The sequence below is a fragment of the Parus major genome, chromosome 1, assembly GCF_001522545.3.
Source record: "Parus major isolate Abel chromosome 1, Parus_major1.1, whole genome shotgun sequence".
In the NCBI taxonomy this organism is placed as follows: domain Eukaryota; kingdom Metazoa; phylum Chordata; class Aves; order Passeriformes; family Paridae; genus Parus; species Parus major.
The window spans coordinates 66,870,954-66,897,384 of record NC_031768.1 but is presented as its reverse complement, the minus strand read 5'-3'; the positions used below and the strand labels follow the sequence as shown (position 1 = coordinate 66,897,384).

The 26,431-nt window shown below is 37.1% G+C and overlaps 1 protein-coding gene across 2 annotated transcripts in view; it reads left to right on the top strand.

Moving 5' to 3' along the window:
* Positions 1-420: 420 nt before the first annotated feature.
* Positions 421-26,431, top strand: part of BRCA2 (BRCA2 DNA repair associated) — a 34,807-nt gene continuing 8,796 nt past the window's right edge. The window contains exons 1-19 of one of the 2 annotated variants that reach the window (XM_015623572.3): positions 421-576; positions 1,451-1,554; positions 2,200-2,451; positions 4,350-4,455; positions 5,244-5,296; positions 5,403-5,443; positions 5,542-5,653; positions 7,215-7,270; positions 8,201-8,315; positions 10,997-12,178; positions 13,022-17,800; positions 19,067-19,159; positions 20,066-20,135; positions 20,482-20,900; positions 21,927-22,117; positions 22,685-22,872; positions 23,197-23,367; positions 23,680-24,031; positions 24,745-24,900. In XM_015623572.3, coding sequence (XP_015479058.1) covers positions 1,476-1,554; positions 2,200-2,451; positions 4,350-4,455; positions 5,244-5,296; positions 5,403-5,443; positions 5,542-5,653; positions 7,215-7,270; positions 8,201-8,315; positions 10,997-12,178; positions 13,022-17,800; positions 19,067-19,159; positions 20,066-20,135; positions 20,482-20,900; positions 21,927-22,117; positions 22,685-22,872; positions 23,197-23,367; positions 23,680-24,031; positions 24,745-24,900 — 8,415 coding nt within the window. In that variant the 5' untranslated portion in view covers positions 421-576; positions 1,451-1,475. The remainder of the gene's footprint in view (positions 577-1,450; positions 1,555-2,199; positions 2,452-4,349; positions 4,456-5,243; positions 5,297-5,402; positions 5,444-5,541; positions 5,654-7,214; positions 7,271-8,200; positions 8,316-10,996; positions 12,179-13,021; positions 17,801-19,066; positions 19,160-20,065; positions 20,136-20,481; positions 20,901-21,926; positions 22,118-22,684; positions 22,873-23,196; positions 23,368-23,679; positions 24,032-24,744; positions 24,901-26,431) is intronic. The other variant, XM_015623579.3, reaches the window with a different exon arrangement.

Below are 26,431 nucleotides of genomic sequence, written 5' to 3'. Positions count from 1 at the left end.
TGTACGTGGAGGACAGTAAAATTCTCTTTATTGGAACGTCAACAACCATTTCATGTGTCAAGGCCTACAAAAGCGGCTGGGGCTTGCACAGGTCGCGGCACTTGCCCACGGCCCTGCCCACGTGCTGGGAGCCTCCCAGAGCCTTTTCCCGGGAGGTCGGCGTTAGCTGCTGTTGCCCAGCAACGCGGGTCCTGTCAGCCCTGGATGTGCTACTTCACCCCCTCGCCTCTACACGCGGGAGTGAAGCTGCTGGCGGCCGTCCCGGCTCAGGGCACGCTCCCTTTCTGTACCGTGCGGAGTCAGCCTCGGGGGAACAGCCCTTACAGCGGGCAGGCCGGCGCGGCCCAGGCGGGGCTGGTTCGCCGCCTCCTTGCCGGGAGGTGCCGCGGCGGAGGGCGGGAGCGGCGGATGCTCCCGGTGCGCAGGCGCGGGGCTGTGTTGGCGCCAAGCTTCGAAGGGGGCGGCGGGGCTGGCAGTCTGCGCTGCCCCCTCATCCCTCGCCGCCTTCCCGGCTCGCCCGCTCCCCTGCGTGAGGCGATGCTGCGGCCGCCAACCCGCCCGAGGCGCCGCCGGCAGGTAACGGCCCCGCGAGTGGCTCGGCCCTGCCGCGGGGCTGCGCTGAGCCCGGCCAGTGTCACTGCCGCCCCTCAGGGGTCCCTCCCTCTCCTCACAGCCCGCCGGGGGTCTGTAGTCACCGGGTGTGGGGAAGGAGGGTTTGGGCCTGTCCCCGGAGACCCCGCGGTGACTCGGCGGGGCTGCACAGGCCGCGCTGCGTGTGTGGGCATTGCCCGGGAGGAGCTTCCCCTCACGGAAAGCAGCGCGGACTGGTCAAATCGCACTTTCAAAATGTACTGCTGAGGCAATGTGACGTTCCTCAGTGTTCTGTCTCAGTGCAGCCCGTATCCTGTTTTAAAGCGCCCGTGTTCCCCGTGGTTTTGGTAAGGCAGCGTGTGTAACACGACTGTCTGTGGGAAACAGCTCTTACTATGGAAGGCATAAACGTGTTAAACGGTGAAATCTCACTATGGGCTTATTTATACATATTTTTTAATAAACTGTGAAACTGGCAGTGTCTGCTCCACTTGAAAACAACTTTGAATCAAATTATTGACATGTAAATTGTAATGGTTGTAAGACTATATATCTGATAGTTCCATCCTAATACATGGTAGTGAATGTGGGGTTTTGATTTGTGTTTAAAATACCTCGGAAGTAGCCTGCCTATTCCATCTTGGTTTTCTCCTGTATTTGCTGAGTGTTTTCATTATCTCTGGTATAATTCCCTATGCTCTTGTCTGTTGTTTTCCCACCATGTTCATCATTGAGGTGTTTAAATGCTCACATCACAGTCAAAGCTAAACAAGCTGGGCTGTGGCACACCACAAAGTGCAGGAAAGCATGCCTAAGACATTCAAACAGCAGTGAATGAAAGTGTTCTCTTCCTTCTCAGGCTTTTCAACTGTTCCAGTAATGTAATGAATAAGAAAATGGCTTGCAAACCTGTGGAAAGACCAACTTTCTTTGAAATATTTAAGGCACAGTGCAGTGAATCAGGTACGGCTTATTTGAAGTAAATAATTCTTATTAGGATTGCTTTTTGGGCACCAGTATTTTATACACATTTGCTGTATGTTCCACAGGAAAGCTTTATGCGATTTGTTAGCTGCTGTTCTTGCCCCAAACCTGTATTTCCTAATACCAAGATGTCTTCTAATTTTTATCTGTTGTTCTATATTTTTCCTTGATGTATGCTTAGTTACTTTTTGTACTTGCTTTTTTCAGAGTTGTCACCTCTATACATACCCACATGCAGACCAAGCTTAGCCTTTTTGCTAAATGCACCTGTGCTAGTTAGTAATTTTAAAAGGAACCTATTTAACTTGCCAGTCTGAGCAAAACAAGAGAGACTCTAAAAGCCAGGGTATACTTGCTGAATACTTGCTGAATTCAGAAAAACCTGAATGTTTTTCTGGTCCTTTGGTTATGTTGTTAATAGTCTGAGAATTTGGGCAGACATCCCTTTATATTTTGTGTTTATCAGAGTTCAAAGCCATCTAGAAACAAATAAACCAGAAGTATGGCAGTGGAAGAAGCAATGTGTTTTGCTGTTATCATTTAAATGCCTGGTGTATTTTCTCATCCTCCATGGAGGAACCTTTTTCCTTTTCCATGCAGTTTTATGTATGCTTTGCTTCATAGATTTAGGACCAATCAGTCTTAATTGGTTTGAAGAACTCAGTGCAGAAGCACCTCCATATGAGCCCAAATCATTTGGAGAGGTTGATGGACCCTCTGGCTGGCTTGATCAAACAGCTTTTAAAACTCCAAGGACAAAACCCTCTACATACAGTCAGCTGGCATCAACCCCACTGCTCTTTAAAGAACAAAATGCAATATTGCCACCTTATTCTTCTCCTGAAAAAGAACCAGATCAGAAAAAAATAGGAGCAAGTGAGTAACTTTTTTCTTTTTTTTTACCTTTTGTTGCAGCTGATGATCATTAATGTAATAGATAATGCTACTGCAGGAATTGTGTGACTAAAAAGCTTATTTAGTAATCTTCTGGAGATCATCTATAGAAATGCAGAATTAATCTTAACAGTGAATTCAGCTTTAGATAAACTAATAGTGATTAATAAGCAAAATTCCCTGTATAAAATATACTGTTGTAGTCCAAACAGTCTAAATATTGTTAATGAGGGGATGTGAACTTATTAGTATAACCTCTTGACTGCAAATCAGAGTGAATTTTTTCAACAGTCTTACTTCTGTTTTATGCCAAAGTTTTGAAGCTTTTCAAGGGAGAGAATCATCCTTATAATGATGAATTGAGAGGCAATCTGTAGGGCACTCCTTAACCTTTCTTGGAAAGTTTTAGAAGCACCATTTCTTTGAGTTACTAAGATTGTAAGTTATAGAAAAAATAACATCTTTCCATTTGGAAAAAAAAAAAAGGGAATTTTATGAGGTACTTCTCATACATTACTTCCAAATCCCAACTATGTCATGGGAGTATGTGCCACTCTGCTCCTTCCTGATGTACCCACCCTTCTTGGACAGCAAGAAGAATCTTTTCTATGGAAAATGTATGCAAGGTTGTATGTAAAAATCTCTTCTATGGAAGAGTATTTAACATCGTTCCTGAGTATGTAATTGCTGTGTCTGTGTCCTTCTGATTAGCTTTTCTAACCAGGTTACAGACACACACAAGATTCCCTTCATCATCAGAATTGTTCTTAGATCCTGAGCAAATTCTGTGAAGGGTTAGAGCTGTGCTGCAGTTCAAGTGTACTTTATAACACTTCCATGGAATATTGTAACTGTCTTTGTTTTTCTGAAGCTCTCTGCTGAACTTCTGTTTGAGAACATGTTTCTTCTAAATGTAGCTATTTGTATTTTACAGTGTTAAGTCCCCAGGGAATTCTTGGTTTCAGGAATTTTATTTGGCAGTTTCATAAGTGGCAAAGAAAGGAACCTTATGATTGTTTATTTCAAAATGGTCGGTTTTGCTGTGCATATGTGCAAAGTTCACATGTGGCTGCCTGAAATGTTCTATTTTCTGGGTTAGAGCCAAATGGCTCTTGTGAAAACAAGATCCTGGATAGGAGCTGATGGATTTCATACGTTGGTATGGCACTGGGATGCACCTGTGCTGTGCATATGAGCCCAGGAACTCAGAAGCAGAGAGAAATGCACAAACTGAAGTGTAATTTCTGATACTAAGGTTGTTTGGAAACTTCAGAGTAGAAATTCCTTTTAGTAGGTGCTTGTCCATGTAAGGGTCTCACTGTTCAGAGGAATTTGCTACTTTGGTGGGAGCACTCTCTTTTGCTTGGAGATGCTATGCAAAGATGCTGTTGACAGTGTGTTGACTCCAACAACAGTTCTGGAAATAATTTTTGCTTTTCGCTGCTTATTTGAATCAATAAGTGTATGTCTTAGTAAATTTGAGGGGAAGTTGCACAAACCTGTGTTTGCATGTGTTGTATTTTTGCTAAAAGTAACTTCTGCAATGACAAGAAAGGCACAATGCAGTACAGTAAAACCAAAATGGAATATGTCGCTTGATTAATACCAAGTGAATAAAGCAATATAATTAGGGGTCTTCTTGGATGTGCATTTGAAACATGTTTAGTATTGTTTGGGTATAAAATTTGAACATAATTTAAATACTAGAAGAGAAATTAGGATTGGGCCTTTTGTTTTGTTGTTGTTGGTTGGTTGGTTGGTTTTTGGTTTTTTTGTTATTTTGGTTGTGTTTTTTTGAAAGCTTGGCTTTAAACCTCAAAATTAAAACTGTTACCTGGAGTTCTGCAAAGTTGTGCAGATGATTATATTCTGTGTTGTAGATAGAGAGAATTTGATAAGCCCAAGTTACACAAGAAGAAAAATAGACCAAGAAAATGAAATACTTGCTTCTCCTCCTGGTATCTTCCACAACTGCTTCACTGCTAGGTATGCTAAATATGTCAACACAAATAGAAAATAAGCTGGACCTTAAGCAAAAAGCAATGTTTAACCCACCATATTTGACTGTTCAACTTTAAGAGCAGTGAATAATCTTGTATGTCTGATATGTTTATGATATTTGTTGGTTGGTGAGTTAAAAATAAAAGACCTGCTAAATTTGAGAATATCCTTGCTTTCAGATGATCTTTCTTCCTATTTTTCTACTCTAACAGCTGGAATACATAATTTTTTTAACATTATTTCAGCTTTCCAGGTCCAAACATCCAAAGAAAGAGTAGTAGTGATGTATCATGTGCTTCTCAATTAGTAAAGCTATTTGTAATATTTACTGAGATTTCTTTATTAATAATAGCCTTGATTTTGACACTTAAATGTCTGTATTTCAGATAAATGTTATCAAAGTACTCACATTGATTATAGGAAGAGTTAAACTAGTTCTTTAATTGCAATCAGTTAAGCCAATTTCCCTAGTTTCATACAGCATATTGTAAAACATGTGGTTACATTGAAATTTATTACTTGTCTTATAAATCATCACTGAAAATTAAAATATTTCTTGAAAGAAGTATTTTACAGTTTATAGTAGACTTATGGTAATGTTTAAAATATTGACTGATGGTTAGGAGAAATCTGTGTTTTATCTAGTCAGGGAAGTAACCATGGCACAAAGAAAAGAAATAATGGAAATGGTAACATATGTAATGTTTGAAATATTCAATTATTTTAAGAAATTCAAGTGAAATTAATATTTTGGTTTTAATTTTGTTTTGCAGTCCAACCATTTTAAAGAATACTTACAGAACACCTCAGAGAAATAATATCCCTGGTTTGTATCTTCACTTTTTGGTTCTACAGAATATTTTACATCTCTAGACAAAAATCCTCATCTTTTAGTTACTGTTTAATGTCCTTTTTACATAATTTATTTTTAGGACCATATGGAAGCTTGTTTTGCACACCAAAACTTTCAGAGGTACAGATTTCATTCTTGCATTTTGTTTCCTTTTCCTGCATTGTACATTTAGAATTTTTCATAGAAGTTATATATATGACTTTTAAATGTATTTCTAGGTCAGAACTCCGAAATGTATTTCTGAAAGTCTGGGAGCAGAAGTGGATCCAGATATGTCCTGGTCAAGTTCTTTAGCCACACCTCCTACCCTTGGTGAAACAGTGATAATAGGTATTTCTAAAAATGAGCAATTGCTAAGGGTTTAGAACTTCTGGTTTCTGGAAGTTCACTCAGTATGAACTGTTTGTTTTTTTAGCTAAAAAAAGACAAAATTCTTACAGTGATTATTAGTAGGTGCCTTTAGATAATGCAGCTCTAAACAGAAAACTTTTCTGAAGTTTTCTTCCTTTATCTGAGGGGTTAGGGAATATAAATTTAGAAATAACACAGCAAAGCATATAAAGAAGATTACATATGTTTGCTTTGCCCTATCGCAAAACTAGAAATTATTGGGCTAAGTTAAATGGGTTTGTTTATGAAGTGTAAGAAGATGGCCTGCTGAGCAAACCTTCGAGCTACAGCACTGTCTTCAGCATTTTTAGCCACTCTCACTGTGCCTGCCATCCTGTCAATCCAGTGAGACAGACTTGGATACTCATCCAGTTTGAGACCTGAGCTCCTGGGTTCATATTTCCCAGGTTGTTTGGACGGGGCAATTCCTGGAGCTCATGTACTGCACAGCTGCACAAACAGCTGTTTCAGCAGAGCTGTAAATGAGAATGAGTGGGTGATAATTGCTTCTGTGGTAATCAACAGTGATGATAAACATCAAGCCTTAGCCTAAGGTGTTGGTGAAAGTGAGATTTCATTAGCATATGATAAGCAAAATGAAATTTGACTCTATGTTTTGTTGATGAAAATTCTTGAGCAAATGGAAAGACCTGGATGTGTCTCCTTATTGTTCTTTTTCATGTTAAACTACCACTATATAAAGCATATTAAGAATGAATTCTAGGACTGGGAATCTCCTTTGGAATGCAGGGGGTGGTACTATTCACAAGGCTGTTGAGTTGTATCATTTTGGGTGTTCTTTGGTCCAGAAAGGTGTGAGTTGAAAAGAAGGGCTGGGGGAAGTATCCATACCTTAATGATGATGTTCTGGGAGCTGTGGTTTGAGCTCTCATTCTCCCATGTCTTGGATAAGCCTAGTATTTTATAATAGTGCTATTATACTCTCTGCCTTCTGATACATATGGAAAGAAAGAGCCACAACACAGAACCTAGATGCCATGTCTATGAAGCATTTTAATATACTACTCTTCAGGCATTTTAAAAATAAGGTTCACTTTCTCCTTTTGTAACAAAAGTGAAGATAGTACTGCTGTTTTGGGAGGAAGTGGGGGAAAAACCCAAATTCCTGAAAGGCTTAAAGATCTCATCCAGATCTTTGGACAGAAGCAAATGGGAAGTAGTGTCATGAATAACTGCTTGAAAGGGGAATGGCAGTGCTGTTTCAAGGCAGTAACTGGTGGTAGCTGGAGACATAGCAGAAGCCATAATCTGTGATTCGGGGTGGTTTGTGCTGTTACAAAACAGTGTTTTGCATACTGTCCTTCAGCCTCAACTATATGACTTTTCAGATAGAACTTTTAGTTTTTAGTAGTTTATTTACAGATTTGAGTGGAATTTAAAATAATCCAGTGAAAACCCTCCTAAAACACAGCTGTGTTTGAACACACTCAGCAGATCACTCAGGAGAAAATAAATTGACTTGTCTGTCTTTCTTCTAAAGCTAGAGAGAATGATTCTATTTCTGAAGCAAAGAGACAGGATGGAAAGGCTGATACAGTAAGTAGTTCTAAGAGCTATGTTGTTCTTTAATTTCAGTTAAGCTATTTGGTTACATCTTTACATTCGTTGAGCCAAGAATAAAAAATTCTGTTGATTTCATTTTAAGCTTTCCTGTCTGTTTTTAAAAAAAGTTACTGCTCACAAGACTAAATTTGCAATACATGGTTGTAGAATGTATTCTCACAAATAACCCTCTCTGAGGAATATTTTTTGTTATGCTTATTAAATAAAACCAAAGCAACCACTGCCCCCCAAATCACTTGGCTTCAACAGCACTCAGTATTATTTCAGAGAGAAATCAAATCTAGGAATTATGTTACTTATCTGAAGATTGGTTTGTCTGGTTTTTTTCCCACCTCCGTCAAACTTTTGAAAGTTATTCTTTTGGAACTGTACAACTTCTTGCTCTCAACTACTACAATCAAGAGTTGAAAGTGAGTATTAATTTCAATCCTTGAATAGTGGTAGGAAGAGTTCTTGCATAACTAGAGTTTGACTCTTTGTATATGAAAGCTGAATGATTACTGAGACTGAAAACCAAGGATGGCGCTAAAAGGATTCAATTACAAATTTAAGTTTGATCCTTAACGACCTGAAACTTCACAGTTAACAAACCGTTACAAGTGAAAATAAGCAAGATGTCTTTGTCCTTCCCCATATCTCCTTTGTTCCCTTTTTGAGAGGATTACAGTAAACTGCTGAACTTCACTGCCCTTAAGGTGACTTTAGAATGGAATCTGATTTGCATAAAAAATGGGGATTTTCTCTTTATTTGTTTTTTCATGTGTACCTGTGAAAATGTTACCTTTCATTTTAAGAGATGGAGCATTAGTCAGGTACTGCAGTAAATGTTTTGAGTTCTGTCCTTGACTGTTACAGTGACACTTACTGGTACATAATGTAACAGCTTTTGTCTTTGATTTACAGATTTTGCACAACTGTATTTCCAAGCATGATAAATGTCCTCGGATAAGTGATGCAAGTATGCTGTCTGTACCAGAGGCAGTAAAGCTAATTGCTGAAGATGACATCAGAGGTTTGGGTATGCATTGATGCTTTACCTAATGAGTATTCAGTGAAACAAGGCTTTGGATAAAACTACATTCTGTGTTTTGGGCTGTTGCTATGTCTGGTTTGTTCTGCCAACTGTGTACTCCCAGTCCCTGAATTGATTTAGCCTTAAAAAAGGGAGTGTCTCTTGAGTCAGTGAATTAAATCATTGTCCCGGTTAAGCGGTGAAATTTGGGTTACAGTGCCACTGGACAAAAACCAGATTAATATTGTGAAGTGTGTTCACTGCAGCTAAAGAGGTGAGACTGTGGGAGAGCTGAGACAGAAAACTGGTGCAGGCTCAAGGGGGAGCAAGACTACTGCTTCTAGCTATTGAACAGGCTTAACTTTACCATGAAGTTTCATCCCAGCACTCACTATTCTGTGGTGAGCTTGTTTTTCAATCTTTATGTATCATTTCTTCATTTACTTCACCTGTTCAAAATAGATAGTTCAAAATGTGACATCCTTTTGGAAAAAGAATGTTTTTTTTTAAAATGGATGCAGAAAATACACAAGACAAGGGGAAAAATATTTTCATTCCATGCTTTTAAATCATATTAGTGAACAAGTGAAAGTGTAAATTCCAGTGGAAGGTTTTTTGATTTTAGTTGCTAAATGATGGCAGAAGGGGAGATTATTACCAGAAATTTGTTCAGCATGCATGGGTATAAAAGGGTTCTGTAGGGATTCACACTGGCTAGACAAGACAGTATATCCTTAGGATTTTGTCTCCTTATCTGAATTGAATGGCCTGCCCTAAAAATAATGTTTTCTGGTGCGTGTAAGAATTGTGAAAGAATCAGTTTAGAATTTGATAAGGAGGGCTGAGAATGCTAGCAACAGGAAGCATTGTTGATTGCAGAGTGATACAGGCCTGCTGTTTTTATACTGTAGGTTCAAATGTGCTGAAAAAAACATGAATAAATGTATTCAAGTAATCTGTAATTAGCAAAATACTTTTAAAAATTAAGGATAGATTGGTCTGTGTTCCAGTAGTATTACATTGGATACTACAGCGGAGAAGATCAGTTAAAACAGTGGCTGAGAAAATTAAGAGGGAGAGAAAGACCATTTGTCTTAGAGTTCAAAATAATTTGCAAATGCTTCCCTTTTCCTGTGTCTTCCCTTTTGATAATAGTTATGCCGTGTAATAAAGGACACTCCACATCTGTAGCTTTCAGATGTTGGTTTTCTCTGGAATACTGTTATATGATCATAAAATACAGTAAGTTTTATTAGGTATATGTTTAGTTTCAGTTAAAGAAAATAAGATCATAATATATCAAATCATCAAATAATACCGCCCTCCAGTGAGTTTAGAAGTCAGAAGTAATTTCCCTGATTTTTATTTTTCCCTGGTATGAGATTATTCACTGCACAGACAGTATCTGCACAGTCTTTCAGATAATCTTTGTTTTCTTTAATCCTAAAAAATAATGTCTCCTGTTTAAGAAAAAACAAATAAGCTGTGTCTTTTTAGAAAGCTCTACTGACAACTTATCACAGGATGAAAGGATATGGACACAGAAGCTGTTTCAGAGGAACCTACTTTAGTAAAGGAAAATGACCTACCTGTACGCTCAGTCTGTAGTGTTACAGTTTCTTCTTTTTGAGATCTCATTTACCACTCAGGAAAAGAATAAAGAGAATGAGTAACTTCTGTGCCTACAACTTCAGCATCAACCTAGATTGGATGTATTGCAAATAATTGGTCTTATGTGAGCAAGTACTGGGAAATCTTCTATGGACTTCCAAATGGAAAATCTTTTGTATGTTATGCTATTTAAAAGTTCTAGTAGGGGAAGTTATAGAGTTGTAAGTTAAAGAAATTGTACCTAAAAAGGCTACTGGAAGAAGTTAAGCTATTGGTTATGGGCCTAAGGAAAGCAGAGGACTGTGGTGTTTTCCTGGTACTTTGTTATAATTTCTGTGATATGAAAAAGCCTTAAAAAGTACTCTGTAAATGAAACCTGTTTTTGAATGTGTACTGTTCTGATAACTGGGCCTCATTCCATACATTTGAGAAAGTAATATTTTTATTGGGCATGTATAAGCTCTACAAAGTAGATTTTGGGTTATTTTTTTATCCATTGCATATTATTTCTAAACACAAAAAATTCTCATTATTTTTCTAATGTTTGTGGCAATCATGGAACTACTTAAAAGCTTCCTAGTCAATTAGAAGATTGGGAGTATTTCTAACTCTTTCTAGATACTGTACTATTTTATATTATAGTAGAAGACAATTTAATAAATTCATCTTTGTAGAACAGTTTCTTTAGCTGCCAGCTGTAGATAAAAATAGGCAACTTCTTAACATTTCTGGTACCTACCATCAGGTATAAATTTTGGAAGAAAAAAATCAATATATTTACCTTGTCAAATTTACTACTTATTCTCTGTCTGTAGAGGGAAAAAAATACTGGTTTGAGACAGCCAGGTTTCATCTTGGCATCCTTAGTCCCTACAGAACTTGGGAGGCCAGGGTGTTACATGCATTTCCTTTGCCTCCTGTTTCCTCTATCAGCTGCTTACATTTTTTATCAACTCACTCCTGAGTAAAGGTAATGACTATAAAATTGAAAGCTCTGTTTACCAATACTTTTCCCAAGTTATTTCCTAAAGCTTATTTTCTTCTTTTCCTCTCTCTATCTTCTCTAAACTCTTTAGAGTCGGAGGTGTTAGATGGCTTACTGGGTGAGATGGATAGCTTTGAGGACACATTCAACATGCCAGCTGAGCCCAGTGGAACTCTTCTGCTGATGCCACATGCTCTGGATGCAGTAGAGAAATACGAGATAAATCCAGATAAAACACAAGAAAAGGGGGTTGTTCCCTCTCAGCAGCCTAATGGAAGAAAGAATGGCATTTCACAGGAAGTCAAAACAAGTAGCTGGACCGAAAACAGCCACTGTACTCAAGTGAACTGTTCTTTACTCCGAAACACCAGTGAAGATACAGGGGATGGTAAAGATGGCTGTTTAATAGGACAGCAAAAAGACTTGGAGTCTCTTAGGAACACAGGAGATGTGCATGATTATAGAACACACAAGTCCTTTGAGAATGAGAAGTCTGTGAAAGCAGGGGTGCAGTCTCCATCAAGCCAGTGGTCTCAACTGAATCTTTCTGATCTTGATGTAACTCACCTGGAGATGTCTGTATGTAGCTCTCCACCCTCCGACTTACGTAGAGAGAATTTAGAAGAAAAGTCATTACTAATGGTCAAGGATGATGCTATGGAAACATCTTTACTGAACTCTTCAGGCTTGATGAAAACACAAAAGCTGTTGAGTGTCGATTTCTCAGAAAAATGCTATGAAATGAAAAACACTGAAAATAACGCAACATCGGAAATAACTCCAGTAAAATCTGTGTCATTGGGTGTTCAAGATCCAGAGTTAGTAAAAGGGTGTGCAGCTGAGGTTTCCAAAACGAGCTTCTTAAACTGTAATTCTTTATTAATTGAACATGCAAATGTCACAGAGTGTTCTGTAGTCTGTGGTGGCAACTTTTCCAAGCATTTAAAAGCAACTTCTAAATCTGTTGTACCTGATGTTCTGTCTCACCCAGTTGTGTGTAGTGCCACATCTTCAGATAACTGTGATGACTTACACTTAATAAATAGTGAAAATACTCTTACAAAGTCTGGTTTTAAAAACCTGAAGATGTTACCCAGCTTGAGAAAGAGATCTAAGAACTTTATTTATAGACTAAATAATACTTTACTCTATCAAGAAGAAAAAATACAAAAAGAAGTTACCTCTGAATCACCTATTCATACTGTATTACCACATTTGGAATCTGATTCATATGAATTTAGAGGCTGTCTGGTGGCCAGTGATGTTGAGCAAGGTATATTATTAAGCTTTTCATCATTTCTGGAGGATTCATTATTTGTTATGAGCCTTTCATATAAATGTTTCAGATAAAATCATGTAAAATCTTGGGTTTCTGGAAAAGTAGCTGGGCAATTGGGAATCAACATATGGGATTGGTCTGTTACACAGTGATAAGGATAGCATCATTTTCAAGTAATCTTGTGCTAACTTTTCTCATTACAGGTTAGTTTCTGGAATAGAAACTTCCACCCTGAGCCATTATGCTAATTGACGAGCTTGGTTATCTTTGTCAATGATGGTTTTACATCCATAATGTCGAGGGCCATTTTGTCTGAGTTGGTAACTTCTAAGCGATCATGAAGAATGTTAAAGTTGTATGGGTTTTTTTCCTAGAATTAGGTGCTTTAAGACCATATATCCATCTCTCCCAAAAGCATAAAATATTTTAAAAAACAATATAATGAAAGCGAGCACATGCTTCTATTTTTAGAAGCTGTTGTTCTTGCTAGAAGAATTACTTTAGGAGTTGAAGTACTTTAAATTTGAAACAAATCCTTACGTTGAGACACAAAGAGATGAAGCCCACCTTCTCAAATTCCATTACAACTAAAAATTTATTTAGTGTTTTTTACCTGGTAGCCTTAACTGCAGCCAAATCTCATTAGAATATCATTAGGTTAAACAGACCTCCAGCCTTGCCAAGGCATTTGCATTTGAAAACAAAAGTGGTACTTCGAGTTCTGCTGTTGAGCTTGTGTAGAAATTATCTAATCCGCCAAAATTTTATGAAAATCTGAATCTACATTTGTTTCAATACATTTATTCATGTTTTTCTCTGTAATGTCTTGTCTTGTAGACCACTTTCTTCCTGCTGAGAGAAAGCATTTGGAATCAAATACCGGGACAAAGAACTTGAGCACTTCTGCTTTAAAAAATGATATAATTGATAACTCATCTGATAATGCCTTCAGTGGCAGGCTGAAGCAACAAGACCTGAGAGACTTGGGAGAAAATGCAAGAGAGGAACAACCTGCTACATCAATAAAATGCCTGGAAGTATCTAATACACTGAAAGAAGACACAACCAATTCTTTAAATAGTGAGATTGTTTTAAATTTAAAACGTAAAGTTCTGACTTCGGCATGCCTAATGGCAAGAAAGCGTTCCAGATTTCTCCCTAAAAGCTGTGCTTTAGGGAAAGGTGAAGAAGATAAGGATATGAGTGCTAAAGTGAATGATGGAGCTGCTGTACCTCAGAGCCCAAAAGAGCTTGGGTCTTCTCACAGGGGCAAGGAACTCTTGGTTGATATTCAGGATGAGACTACATCTGTGACAAACAGCAGTTCCGTTAATACATTGTGTCAGATCAACTTTGGCATAACTGGAGTCAGTAGTGACTGTTGCAATAAATTATCACCCAACAAAAGGAATGCTACAGAGCAGAGGTCAGGAGTTGACTGTAGAGAAGTACACAGACCCATGGGAATAAACTACTCAGAAAATGACAGTACTGGATTAAAACGGGGGGAGAAAACAAATGCAGCTGCCTTTTCAGAGGATGTAGCCAACAATGAAGACCCAAAGCAAGCTGAAAACAGCAAAAGCCTTCAAGCAGCTGCACTCAGTAATGTAGCTGTAGACATTTCTAAAGAATTATTAGATTGTGTAGATAATTCTTTAAATGAAGTAATGTCTGCAGAAGATAAACCAGTAGCATCTATGTATTCCAGCAAAAAGCCAAATAAGAACTTAAAGTGTAAAGGGGAATCATCAGGGGATCTTAATGCATGCAGTTTGAATCTGGGCTTCAGTGGCTTTCAGACTGCTTCCAATAAGCAGATTAAATTCTCTGAAGCCAGTATAGCAAAAGGCAGAATGCTGTTCAAGGATATTGAAAATGAATGCTTTGAAGCCTCTTCCATGGAAAGAGTCAGAAACTTTTCACATCAAGTTAAAAAGGAAAATACATTATTCTCAGATTCAAAAAGCAGGTTGGGCAGTAATTTACCTGATTCCTCAGATTCACAGGCAAGTTTTCTTGAGCCCAGGCATACACAGTTTACTCCACATAAAGTTGGCTTGTGTAAAAGCTTTCCTAGAACCCCACAGACCTTGCAAGAAGCAAATCAAACCTTGACGGCAAGCCAAGAAGCTGAAATTGCTGAACTTTCCAGTATCTTGGAAGAAACAGGTAGTCAGTTTGAATTTACACAGTTTAGAAAGCAAAGTAATACAATACCAAGTCATGGCTTGCAGCAATTAGGAACTGTAGAAACACATGAAACAAGGAATGTAGAAAATATTTCTGAAACAAGGAAAGATATGGAGGTTTGTAGCACTTTTAAATCAGAAAATCAAGTAAAAAATGACAAGTGTACTCAGGAGGAAGACACAAATGAAGACTCTGAATTGGTGGAAAATGAGAAAGAAAATGCAGTGGTTTTCCACAAAAATGACAAAAAGGTTACTTTTACTAACTTAGACATAAATGAAAGTAGAAGATTTGATGAGAGCTTTCCCATAGCTAAGCAGGACAGCTTTTCTAATTTCATAGGCTTTACTTCAGCTGCAGGTAAAAAAATAAATATTTCAAAGGCAGCTTTGAGCAGGTCTGCAGAGCTCTTCAGAGACTTGGATGATGATAACTATTTGTTTAAATCTTCTGAAACTGGTACTAGATGTCACAATTCAAATGGATCTGTGTCTTCTAACATTAATTTTTTCAAATGCCTGACAGAAGAAAGCAAAGTAAAAACTGTTTGTGTTTCAGATTTCAAAAGCATGAATGCTGTTTCCCACACAGGTTATGTATCCTACCATGCACAGAATAAAAATGAGGAAAATACTAGTGCAGCATTCAAGGAAAATATGGAAAATAAGGCAAAAATATCAGTAAATAATAGTGAAAATGTTAGCTTTGGTAGTATTAACATTATCAACAGCCTATTATCCACTAAAAATCATAAACAGAATTATAAAATTTCTGAACAAATTTTGAATCGAGGAAATGATGAAGGCAATTTGAAAGACAACTCATTAGATGTAACATGTCTAGAAGATGCTGTTATGACTGCAGAAGAGCACAGTTCAGATACGTCATACAAAATGGAAAACCAGTCTCCTAAGCAGACAGGAGAAGACAGAAAGGAAGATAAATGTTTGTCACCAAAACTTCAGACTCCAGCTGATGGTGGTATATCCATTCCTGATGCAGCTTTGGATCATTCTCTCCCCTTGTTCAGTGTACAGTGTGGAGAAGGAGATGTAAATGTTTTGGAGAATTCTGATAAAGAAAAAACAAATTGTAAAAATGTGGATGAAGACACGACTCATGATAAGGACCTGCTAGTGAATGAAAGCAGGATAAAAATAGGTTCTTGCCATCATTATCAAATACCTCTTGAACAAGAGGTAAATGTGGGGGAAAATGAAGTGGAAGGGGGTTTTATAACTGGTTTTCATACTGCTAGTGGCAAGAAAATAGCAATTGCTGATGGATTTTTGGCTAAAGCAGAACAGTTTTTTGCAGATGTTGATGTTGGAAAGGAACATAATGACAATTTTGAGAACCTCATCAAGGAAAGGAAATGTGGCAAGAACTGTGTTAAAGACTGTGATTTATGTATTGAAAGCATTGCTCAGTGTGACTCAGAAAAACTCAATTTTAATGAAAAGCTTGTCCCTGAAGAGCTTGGAGATCAGTTTAATCAGGCAATAGAGAGCTGTCATATTAAACATGCTGTGATTCTTGATCCTGCTAAAGCAGATACATTTGTTGACCTAGGTGAAGCTTATGAAGGGAGTTTGGTAACTTCACACATACATGAAAAAGCTGATGTCAGACCTGGAAAGACAGAATTGGAGTCCCTTACAGGACAGAAGAGTGATGCTCTAAGAACTCATTTGTCTGAAGATGGAAAATTCCTTGCAGAGGAAAAGGTGGACTGCTCACCAAGAAAGAGAGGTGATCCAGAAAACACAGATGATTTTCCTGGGCACTCTGCTGCATCTCTGCATTTAATGAATGTACCATGTGACCTCAAAGACAACTGTATGCCTGGAGATACAAAAAATGCTTTATTTGTTGAGGAGAGCAACAATAAAGCTGATCAATCACCCCTCTTAGATTCAAAAAGTAGCTGCTCTTACCTGAATGGTGACAGTATGGAATCCAGCTTAGAACATTTAAATGAACTGTCTGCTGATAAAAATGGCTTCACAGACACCATAGCTAGTGCTTGCCAAAACCAGTCACTAGTCAGTCTTCCTGAAGAGGAAACTAATTTGAACAGGTTAAAAGAAACAACACTTAAAGGTGAAATGCAAGGGAGTGATTTGAAACAAACAGTGTTTAGCACAGCAAAAGGGAAAGCTGTGTCCATTTCAGAAAGTGCATTAGCAAGAGTCAGACAAATGTTTGAAGACTGCAGTGAAGCTGTAAAATATGACATTGAGTCTAACTCAAGAACAAATCAAACAGAAATTGCTAGAAATTCATCTGTAGTCCTTCATGTTGAGAATCCTAAAAATTCTGCTAAATTTTTTAATGCTACAACAAGTGAAGAGGTTAATTCAGCTGTATCCCAATTTATTAAAGTAGATGCAATTGCTGAGGAAGAAGGTGACCAAGAAAGAAACACATTTTCAGAGTCTGTTTCAAATTCTCAGAAGCAATCCTTTGAGCAGAATATTAAGCTTTTACAGCACTTTGTTCCAAATAAGCAGATAAAGCCATCAGATGCTTCTACAAACAGTTTTGGATTCTTTAGTACAGCAAGTGGAAAGCCTGTAGAGCTTTCAGAAGAGTCACTCAAGAAAGCTAGACAACTCTTTTCTGAAATGGAAGGTAATCATTCACCACATGTACAAGAAGCATTTTTAGTTGAGAAAGATGCTGAAAAGTCCAAAATGCACACTGAAGTACTTGCTAGGAAAATGCAGGTAGTGTCTTCAAAAGGAGAAGAAAATACCAGCCCTGAATTGATTTCAAATTCTGCTTTTGGCTTCAGCACTGCTAGTGGAAAGCAGGTAAATGTTTCTAAAGATGCCTATCAAAAAGCAAAGGCAATTTTAGAAGAATCTGATTATTTTTTGAGTAGTGGGCTTTGCACTACAGATCAGCTTAGTTCAATTAAAGACAGTGGTCAGCATGTAAAGTCTTTAACAGATAAGGTGATCTCAGAATTCAAAACTGAAAAAAGCTGCAATCAAGACTCTGACTTAAAAAGCATCTGCCCTCTGGAAATAAAGTATTTTCCAAGCACTTACCATGTCAAAATGCCTGAGCACACACAATGCAATCAGAAAAACAAGCAGTTAACATCATTTAAAAATAGCTTTCAGCAAGAGGAAACAGAGTCTTTCGGAAAAGGGCTGGATATGGGGTCAGAACCAGAGTCTGAAGCAATTTCATGCAGTTCTACTGCTAAAGCAGAAATTAGTATTAATCTTCTCCAAAGTCAAAAAAATTTCTTGGAAGTAGAGGCTGTAGAAAGTGCAAGAGCTTTTATGGAAGACAGTTTTTTCAGTTCTGGAGTACAAATTAATGCTGCGCAGACCTTCAGTGGCAGACTGGATAAAAACTTCCAAAATAAGACCTTTGGGAAGAGGCACTTTGATGAAAACAACCCACTTGGTAAGTGTTTCATCGTACATATGTTCAACTCCATACTTCTGCATAGTGGATTGCTTTAGGTTTTGGGGTTTTTTTGCATGTCATGTTGATTTTTAGATCACAGACATTCAAGTTCTTTCTCTGGTTGTCAATGACAAAAGCTCTTTTTGCTGCAGGGTAGTTCATCCACTCTTTGTAGGCTTAAATGTGCACAGTAGAAGCTGAATTTGTGATTAGTAATTTTGAAGGTGTACAGGTTTGCCATTTTACCATAAACTTACAGAAGAAAGTTGCTGCACCTTTTGTCCCTGAGCAGACTTCCTTTTTTTTTTCTCTCTGTACAAATCTAGAGTTTTTTTCATTGAAAAATGAGTAGCAGTATTTTCATTTTCACCTTTTTGTGCATTGTAGGTGAGGACAATATTTTGCTTGCATCCAGCCTATTAGTCTGTTATGAAAAATAGTTGCTGGTCTAAAAGCGGTTTCTTGCCTTCTAAAACTGATCTGTCTAGGGGTGAAGTGTTATTTGTATTACTTGATGAATTTGTATTTGTATGAAAGTGAATTTGTATTACTTGATGCTTGCACAGACACCCAGACCAGTTCAGGGAGGGACCTGGGCTAGCTGAAGACTCCCTTGTGGAAGAGGAGATTGCAGCAGAGTCCCTGTGTGGATGCACAGGTCCAGGTGCAAAGGTCAGACAGGCTAGCACTGCAAAGTTTGTGTAGGTGGCAAAAGCCAGGCAACGACTCCTACCAAACCAGCTTGAAACAACTGAGCCACAGCTGAGCCCTGACCTTAGTTACAGCTTCTGTAAAAGATGAGTTACTCTTAGAAGGTTGGAGGGACTCCTTAGTTACTGAAAGTTCAAAGAGAGATGCAGGTGAAGTGCACTGTGAGAGCTGTGCTGCTGGAGTGCACTGTGATGCTCTTTCTGAGGCAAACTGAGTATGTTTGGTAACTTCAGACTTACAGACTTCATTTTGGGTGGAAAAGAATTACTGGTCACAAAAGTTTAATAACAGACTTCATTATATACGGTTTTGTTGTCACTCTTAGTAACACAATATGCAGTCATTCTGTACAGCAGAAACTTCTGCAATTTGTGGTGAGGTGGCTCTGCATTTGAAAAGGCTATTTAAGACATGTCACCTGAAAACTCACTAATTCTGCTTGCCCTGTAAGTAACTGTAATTAGAAATGTAATTTAGAAATTACAGTTATACAGTTGATAAGAAACTGAACTTGAGAGGAACATCACTTTTAAAACTGTGTTTTTATTCTAGGTGAACCTCCAATTAAGAGGCAGCTTCTGCATGAATTTAACAGAACAAAGAACTCCCCCAGGTCTTTGAAAGCTTCAAAAAGCACCCCTGATGGTAATTTTAGTCATCTTGTGTTCTAAGCAGTAATCCAGTGTCAGTTGTTATCTTGAGAATTCTTCAATTTACAATAACCTATCATACGATAAGTTTGCCTAACTACTGCATTTATCAATATATTCATGGAAATTCAGGAAAGCTGCTCTGATAGGGTCTCTGAAGACTTGAAGTCATGTGATGAATGATACGCCTTATTGCATACAGACTCTAAATATATTCCTTCTGCAAGAGCTCTGGTTTAATTTCCAGTTCAGGAGGAACTTACCCACTCTCTCACAATCGTAAATCTCACCAATTCTAGTCTCAGTAGAAAGAATGCACTTTATTGATCAATCTACAGAATATATTTTATTGATTAACTTTGTGTAGATACTTACTGGTAAGATACTATATAGTTACTTCTCATATGAAACTTCCTCCTTGCAGCCTAAGGGCATAGTACAAATGGGTTTACATTCCAGGCAGATATGATTTATTTATGTTGATAATTCCAAGATAAATGTGTCCTTCAATAATGGAAGGAGGAGTTTGTGCAAGTGTGCCTTTTTCTGTTGTAACTTCAAATAAAAGAATGAAAATTGCTGGAAGAGTTCTAAATTGAATGGTAAGCCAACCTGGAGTTAAATACATAATAAACATTTCCCTTTCAGGAGCCTAAAAATATTTTGCTGGCTCTCAAACACAAACTCTTGAGAGCTCAGCACTGTGAGCACTTTTCCTTTAGATCTCTCTGGGAAGATGTTTATACAAATATTTTGGGGGTGGGAAGGACTAAAGCTGTTTAAATTCACTCTGAAAAGTTTTCTATATATCATTAATATAGATAAAATATGTACTGTAAATTTGTTTTTATCTATGTAATGTGTCATTCCAAACTTTTTTTTTTTTCTGATTATCTTACAGGCATTTTTAAAGACAGAAGAAAATTTATGTACAGTGTGCCTTTAAAACCCATAACTTGTCAGCCTTTTGGGTGAGAAATTTGAGAGTTCTTCTTTGTAACTGTCTAAAAACATACAGTAACAATGTACTACCCAACTTTATAAAAGACAAAATAAATATTAAGTTTCCATATATAGCACAGGCTGCTACAGTAGACCAGCGAGATACTAAAGAATCTATACGCTATTACACTTCTTTTACTGTCTTTTCTCAATAGATAGAAGTATTCTGTTTTTAAAATATCAAGGATTGATATTTTGTCTTTTCATTGATACAGAATTGAGATTCGTATTACTAACTTAAGAATACAAAACTCCAGACAATGATTTTTGTCAGGAAGATGAAACCTGTATGCTTAAATGTTTTCATTTCCTTAGGTCAACTAAAGAACGACAAGAAGTCAAGAATCCTACTCTTACTCTGCCAGATCAAGACTTCAGAGGATTCCAATCTAAACCTGCTATTTTTCAGCACTGTGCTCTCAGGCACTCTTCAGATGGTGCTGCAGAGGTTTCCACTCCCTGTAAGGTCTTGGCAAAAGAGAGTGAAGAAACGAGAAGTTTGTACAAATCTGGTAAAGCTGCTAAAACTTTTGTTCCACCCTTCAAAACTAAGCTGACATTTTCTACATGCGAACAAGGCAGCAGCAAAAGACGTGACTCACCCATCAGCAAAAATATGACTGGAGAGATGGAACCAAATCAGATCAGAACTGAACAAAATACTGCTGACCATCAAGATCACCAGGCTTGTCTCCAGCATGCAGCAGACACTGACCTAGAAAATGACAATTTAGGTATTTTCAGATTTTACTCAACTTAACTATTATGAATACTAACTGTCAGAGTTGTTTCTTTAAGGGGTTTTTACATCATTTGTCAGACTTCTTTATCTTTTTTTTATTTTTTTTAAATAAAAAGAAGCTTTTTTTCAAGGCTTTTTTTTTTATTTTGGCAGGAAAATTAGGAAATTACTACTTTCCTAATATTTTGTATTGCACTCTTAAAAGAGCATATCTTGTTTATCTCCAAAGTTAATTGAGAAGATGAAAAATGTTTCACACAGTGCTTAGAAACCAGATAGCTTACGTTTCATTTGATATTTGATTTTTCTTTTTTTTTTTTACCTTTTCATAGGTAAAATAATATATGAACCTTAGATTACCCTTGCTATACTTCATTCATTTCTACAGAAGCTTGTTTTCATTCTGTTCTCTAATTAAAGGGTAGACTTAGCCATATAAATGGTTGATTGTGTAATTTTCAAAGGGGCAGACTTTAAATACTCAGCTGTTCAACTTAAGAATGTGGACTTATGCTTTCTAAGCTCTCTTGAATACTCTGGTATGTGTTATTTCTATAATTTACAATCAAATAATCTGGATTTTTTTCAGAAGGACTTGTGTGTATTTGAACAGGTATATGAACATTTGCAGATCTAGATCCTGCAGTAACAGGAGAACATTTCAGGATTATGGATTCATAGTAGTCATCAACTAATTTCTTTCCATTTGGAGTTTTCTGTGAATATCAAGTTCAGTCTGATGAGAAAAATAAGTGGATGGAAGTTTAGTTCTGGGATTTGTATAAAAGTAATATGCATATGTAATTTGTTTCATATAAATATTCAAATGCCTTCAGTAAACACTGCTTTCTAAATGAACTAAACTTTTAATACTTAGACTTGCAGTTTCTAAAAATCTGCAGAGTGACATAGAAAAAATGGTGCTCTGAATCTGCTACGGTGACTGTGTACCATTATTTGATAATAATTTGATAACCTTTTAAAAGGTTTTGATGTTTTTGGTTTTTTTAATTTGAAGCTATGGCCAGGATGGTGACAAATCTCCGCTGTGCCCGAGATCTACAGGAAATGAGAATTAAAAAGAAATGCAGGCAAAATATTCGTTCACAGCCAGGCACTCTTTATACCATTAAAACATCTGCAAGTAATAGAATCTCTCTGAAAACTGCAGTAGAAGAGAAATCTCCTAGCTTTTATTCTACAGAAGAGGTATATTGATATCTTCTTATTTTCTGTCTCTCATCTGTTTTTCAAGACTAGCAAATAATAAGTCAGTAGCTTTTGAATAGATGTGTTCTTCAGTTTTTAGGTATTTACAGTAGCTGTTACACCAATTGCTATGGTACTTAAATAGCATATATCCAGTTTTTAAGATGATTCCAAACAGTAAAGGTCATAAATCTCTAGTGTTATAATTAAACAGGAAAAAAATCCACCAGTTTTAATGCATATGAGGAGCTGGTTTAAAAGAACAACTAAAATTGAAGCTTAGGTAAATATATATGAAAATGCTTTTGCTTTTGGTACAGTGCAAGTACAAAACCTATTGAATTTTTTTAAACACTTTCAAAGAACACTGTGATGCTGTTCTGCTAAAACGGTTGTTGGGAATCCTCCATTCTCTATGGTTTACATATGAAATGGCAAGATCAGACGAAAGCTATCTCAACATTAAGGAAATATTTAATCTGAATTTATAAGATTGGATATTTAAACTCTCTGTTGGATTCTTACTGTATTGTCATTATTTTGTCTTTTCCATCTGATTTTTTTCAGCTATACACACATGGTGTTTCAAAACAGTGTGTACAAGTTAACAGTACAAATGCAGAATCTTTCCAGTTTCTCATCAAAGACTTTTTCAGTAATGAGTATTTGTTAGATGGAAATGGAATGCAGCTTGCTGATGGAGGATGGCTAATACCTACAGATGAGGGAAAAGCTGGAAAAAAGGAGTTTTACAGGTACTGTTACTTATGAACTTGGGGACAGCTATGCTATTTATTAGTTATCAATTCTCTCCTAGAATAAATCCAACACAGTGGTATTTTAAAGCCTTTGACTACTGTTCTTTTACTATGCATTTTTACTACACCTCTGTTAGTGTAAATAAAGATGATATAGGATTGTAAATTTGCTATGTAGATTGATCTTCACTGACCATTAAAGAAAGAAAAGTCAATTTGGAAAATTTCTGGAAATTCTTAAATGGTGTAAATAGTCTAAAAGATAGGCAAGCTAAAATTTGCAGCGGATTTCAGGTTAATTTATTAACAATTTATCTGCAGAGCCCTCTGTGACACTCCTGGTGTGGATCCTAATCTAATAACAGAGGCTTGGGTTTACAATCACTACAGATGGATTGTGTGGAAACTGGCAGCCATGGAAGTGTCTTTCCCACATGAATTTGCTAACAGATGTTTGACACCAGAAATGGTCCTGTTGCAGTTGAAATATAGGTATGTGTATAGCAATTTATTGGGAGCTGTAATTTGTGTTACTGTGTGATTTCTGGTTCATCAATATTATGAAGTAAGCACACCTACCTTGTATTCACTACTTAGAAGAATGTTTGTATTGTTAAACTTATGCATTGCAGTATTAAAAACGTAGTGTGTGTTACTTGCAAAAATGTACAAAACATTTGCTTTGCTACTGTGGTGCTTAATCATGTAGATTGGGTAACCAACAGTTTGCTATAATTGTGTTTAAAGAAAAACAATGTGATGGATTTTGTTTGCTGTAACAAAGCACTAACTCTTTTTTTGTAGGTATGATTTGGAAGTTGATAAAAGTAAGCGATCAGCAATCAAAAAAATAATGGAAAGAGATGATGCAGCAGGTAAAACACTTGTACTGTGTATTTCCAAAATCATATCGCTGAATACAGTTGTATCTCCTGGCAGTAGCAGTAAGAACATGGAAGGTAAAAAAGCAGCAGCTTTAATTGAAGTTACTGATGGCTGGTATGGGATCAGAGCTCTTCTGGATCCACCTCTCAAAGCTTTCTTAGATAGAAGAAGGCTGACTGTTGGTCAGAAAATCATAGTGCACGGAGCAGAACTTGTTGGTCCTCAAAATGGATGTACACCACTGGAAGCCCCAGATTCCCTTATGTTAAAGGTAAATAAAATATTCATTCAGCTTGATTGGATGTGACTGAGAGATGTGATAAATGCTACTTAGTTGAGCCACATTTTGTAAACAGAAAAAGTTATTGGGGTTTTGCGAACAGATGGAGCTTTGCTGAAGTTTAATAACCAGATTTGTAAGACATGATACAAGGTTGTTAATCAATATGGTTGGAAGAGAAGTTTGTAGTGTAAAATTCTGCCAAGTTTTGCTATGTGTTCTGGCAGTTCCAGCTCCTTACTTTGCTTAAATACCAAGTTGCAAAAAAAAGTATTTATTCATTTCAGACAATATAGAAGTTGGAGGAAGAGGGGGCAGGGGGGAACCAAGTCATAAGTGGGTGAACTGGTGGGGGATGGCCTTGGCTCATTTGAGATTAGTTAAAGAGCTTTAACTTTAAAGAAGGTGAAATTTTAGCATAACACTGAAATTGGTCCTGTGGTAGAAAGCAATGGTTTGTCTCATTGATATTAATTTCCCAGAGAATTTTAACTCATCAGATTTTTTAGATTGTGTTTAAAATACATTCTTCAGTATGAAGGGAAAGCTTTAAATTAAAATGTGATCTGCTCAGATACAAAAGCAATACATTCTTAGTGAGGTCAGTGTGAAAATAGATGTATAGATATTCCTGTAGATAAAATAAGTTGGCTATAACTTGACTTAGCAGTGACAGTTTCTCATTCACCATTTCCCTTGCTCAGATCTCAGCAAACAGCACCCGCCGTGTGCGATGGCACACAAGACTAGGATTTCATCGGGATCCCAGACCTTTCCCTTTGCCTTTGTCATCGCTTTACAGTGAGGGTGGTGCAGTGGGCTGTATTGATGTGGTTATTCAAAGAACTTACCCTATTCAGGTATGGTGTAAGTATTTTGTGGATATAACAGGGTTCTGTGAGATCTCAATTTTATTAATTAATTGCTATATCTTTCTTCAAATCAGACACAATACAGGGAACTAAATTTTTTTTTTTAAAGATACCATTATGTGTAAAATGAACAGGAGTGGTTCTCACATTGTACATGTATTTAGTATTTCATGACTGGAGTATCCTGCTATAAGAAGAATTTGAGTTTGTGTTCAGTATCTTTTGGTTGGCTTTGCTTTCAGCTTCAAAAAGCCAGAAATAATTGAATTTCAGTTCTGTATTCTAAAAAGTACAGCACTTGTTTTATTATTAACATATTAACAAAAAGTTACATATTTCTAAGCATTGGTATGATTACTTTTTCTTACATGTAGCTGACTGTAATGTATAAATTTGGTATTACTGAAAATACAGTGTGTAATTATGATGTAAAATAGAGTTAAGATCTTCTAAATACCACTTGATATCCAGACATTTTAAATACTGCAGTCAGACTTCACTGCAGCTACTTGGTTTTATAACAATACCAGACACAAAAAGAAACAATATTTCTGTTAGTAATCAATCCTTTTAATGTAAGCAGTTTAACCAGGACTCAACTTTCATATTTTATTAACTTCTATCAGAGCAGGTTATATTTGGCATGTGTATCTAGGATTCTTTTTTCATTGCCTTCTTTCTAAGGTATTATATTATTGTTGGTGGATGTAGAATGAATTCTGCAAAGGTACTAGCAACATTTGGTTTGGATCATTACTTTGCTATATTTAGATCATTACTTTAATGGAGGAAATTGCAGCACTTATTATGTGAGCTGCCTGGTAGAACAAACATTTATTTAGGTCTCAGAAAGGGCACTGTAATCTGTAACTGCATCACAGAAAATGGTCTCCAGGCTGGGGAAGAAAGTGCTTCTTCATATCTGGCTATGTCAAGAGATTAATGTACCTTTTTCTTTTGTAAACACTGAGACTCTTGCTCAAACATACCAAAATTATTGGAAGATTTGGGCTGTCTTCTTTTACCTCAAGAGTGAAGGAAAGTAGGAATCACAGTAGCCTTAATTTAAGGTGTCAAACTGTGAGTAATGTAGGAATACATGGTGTGCAATTAATGGTGTGCAATTAATGAGGTAGGCAGAGCCTGTTTCAACAATTTGCTGCCTCATAAGGATTAGTCCTGTAACCTTTGCTTACGTTGCTTTCAGTATTGGCTCTTGCTTGCTTCTCTATTCTAAACCTGGAGCTCACCTGGTCCTGTTGCTTAGGTAACTTAGTTCATTAAACTAGGAAAAAGTAACAAATAATAATATTAAAAACACACAATGAACTGCTGTTTATTGAATTACCAAACTGATAAAGTCTGCTGAGGTCAAATATGTGCTAGAGCCAATGCAGGGGAGAAGACAGAACTGTGCAGAAAATGGGAAGGGAAGGGACCACTTTCAGGAGCCATGGATCTCCTTGTTTAGCTCACTGTGACCTCTTCAAATCAGGCAAGCCAGTTCTGGCAGGGTTGT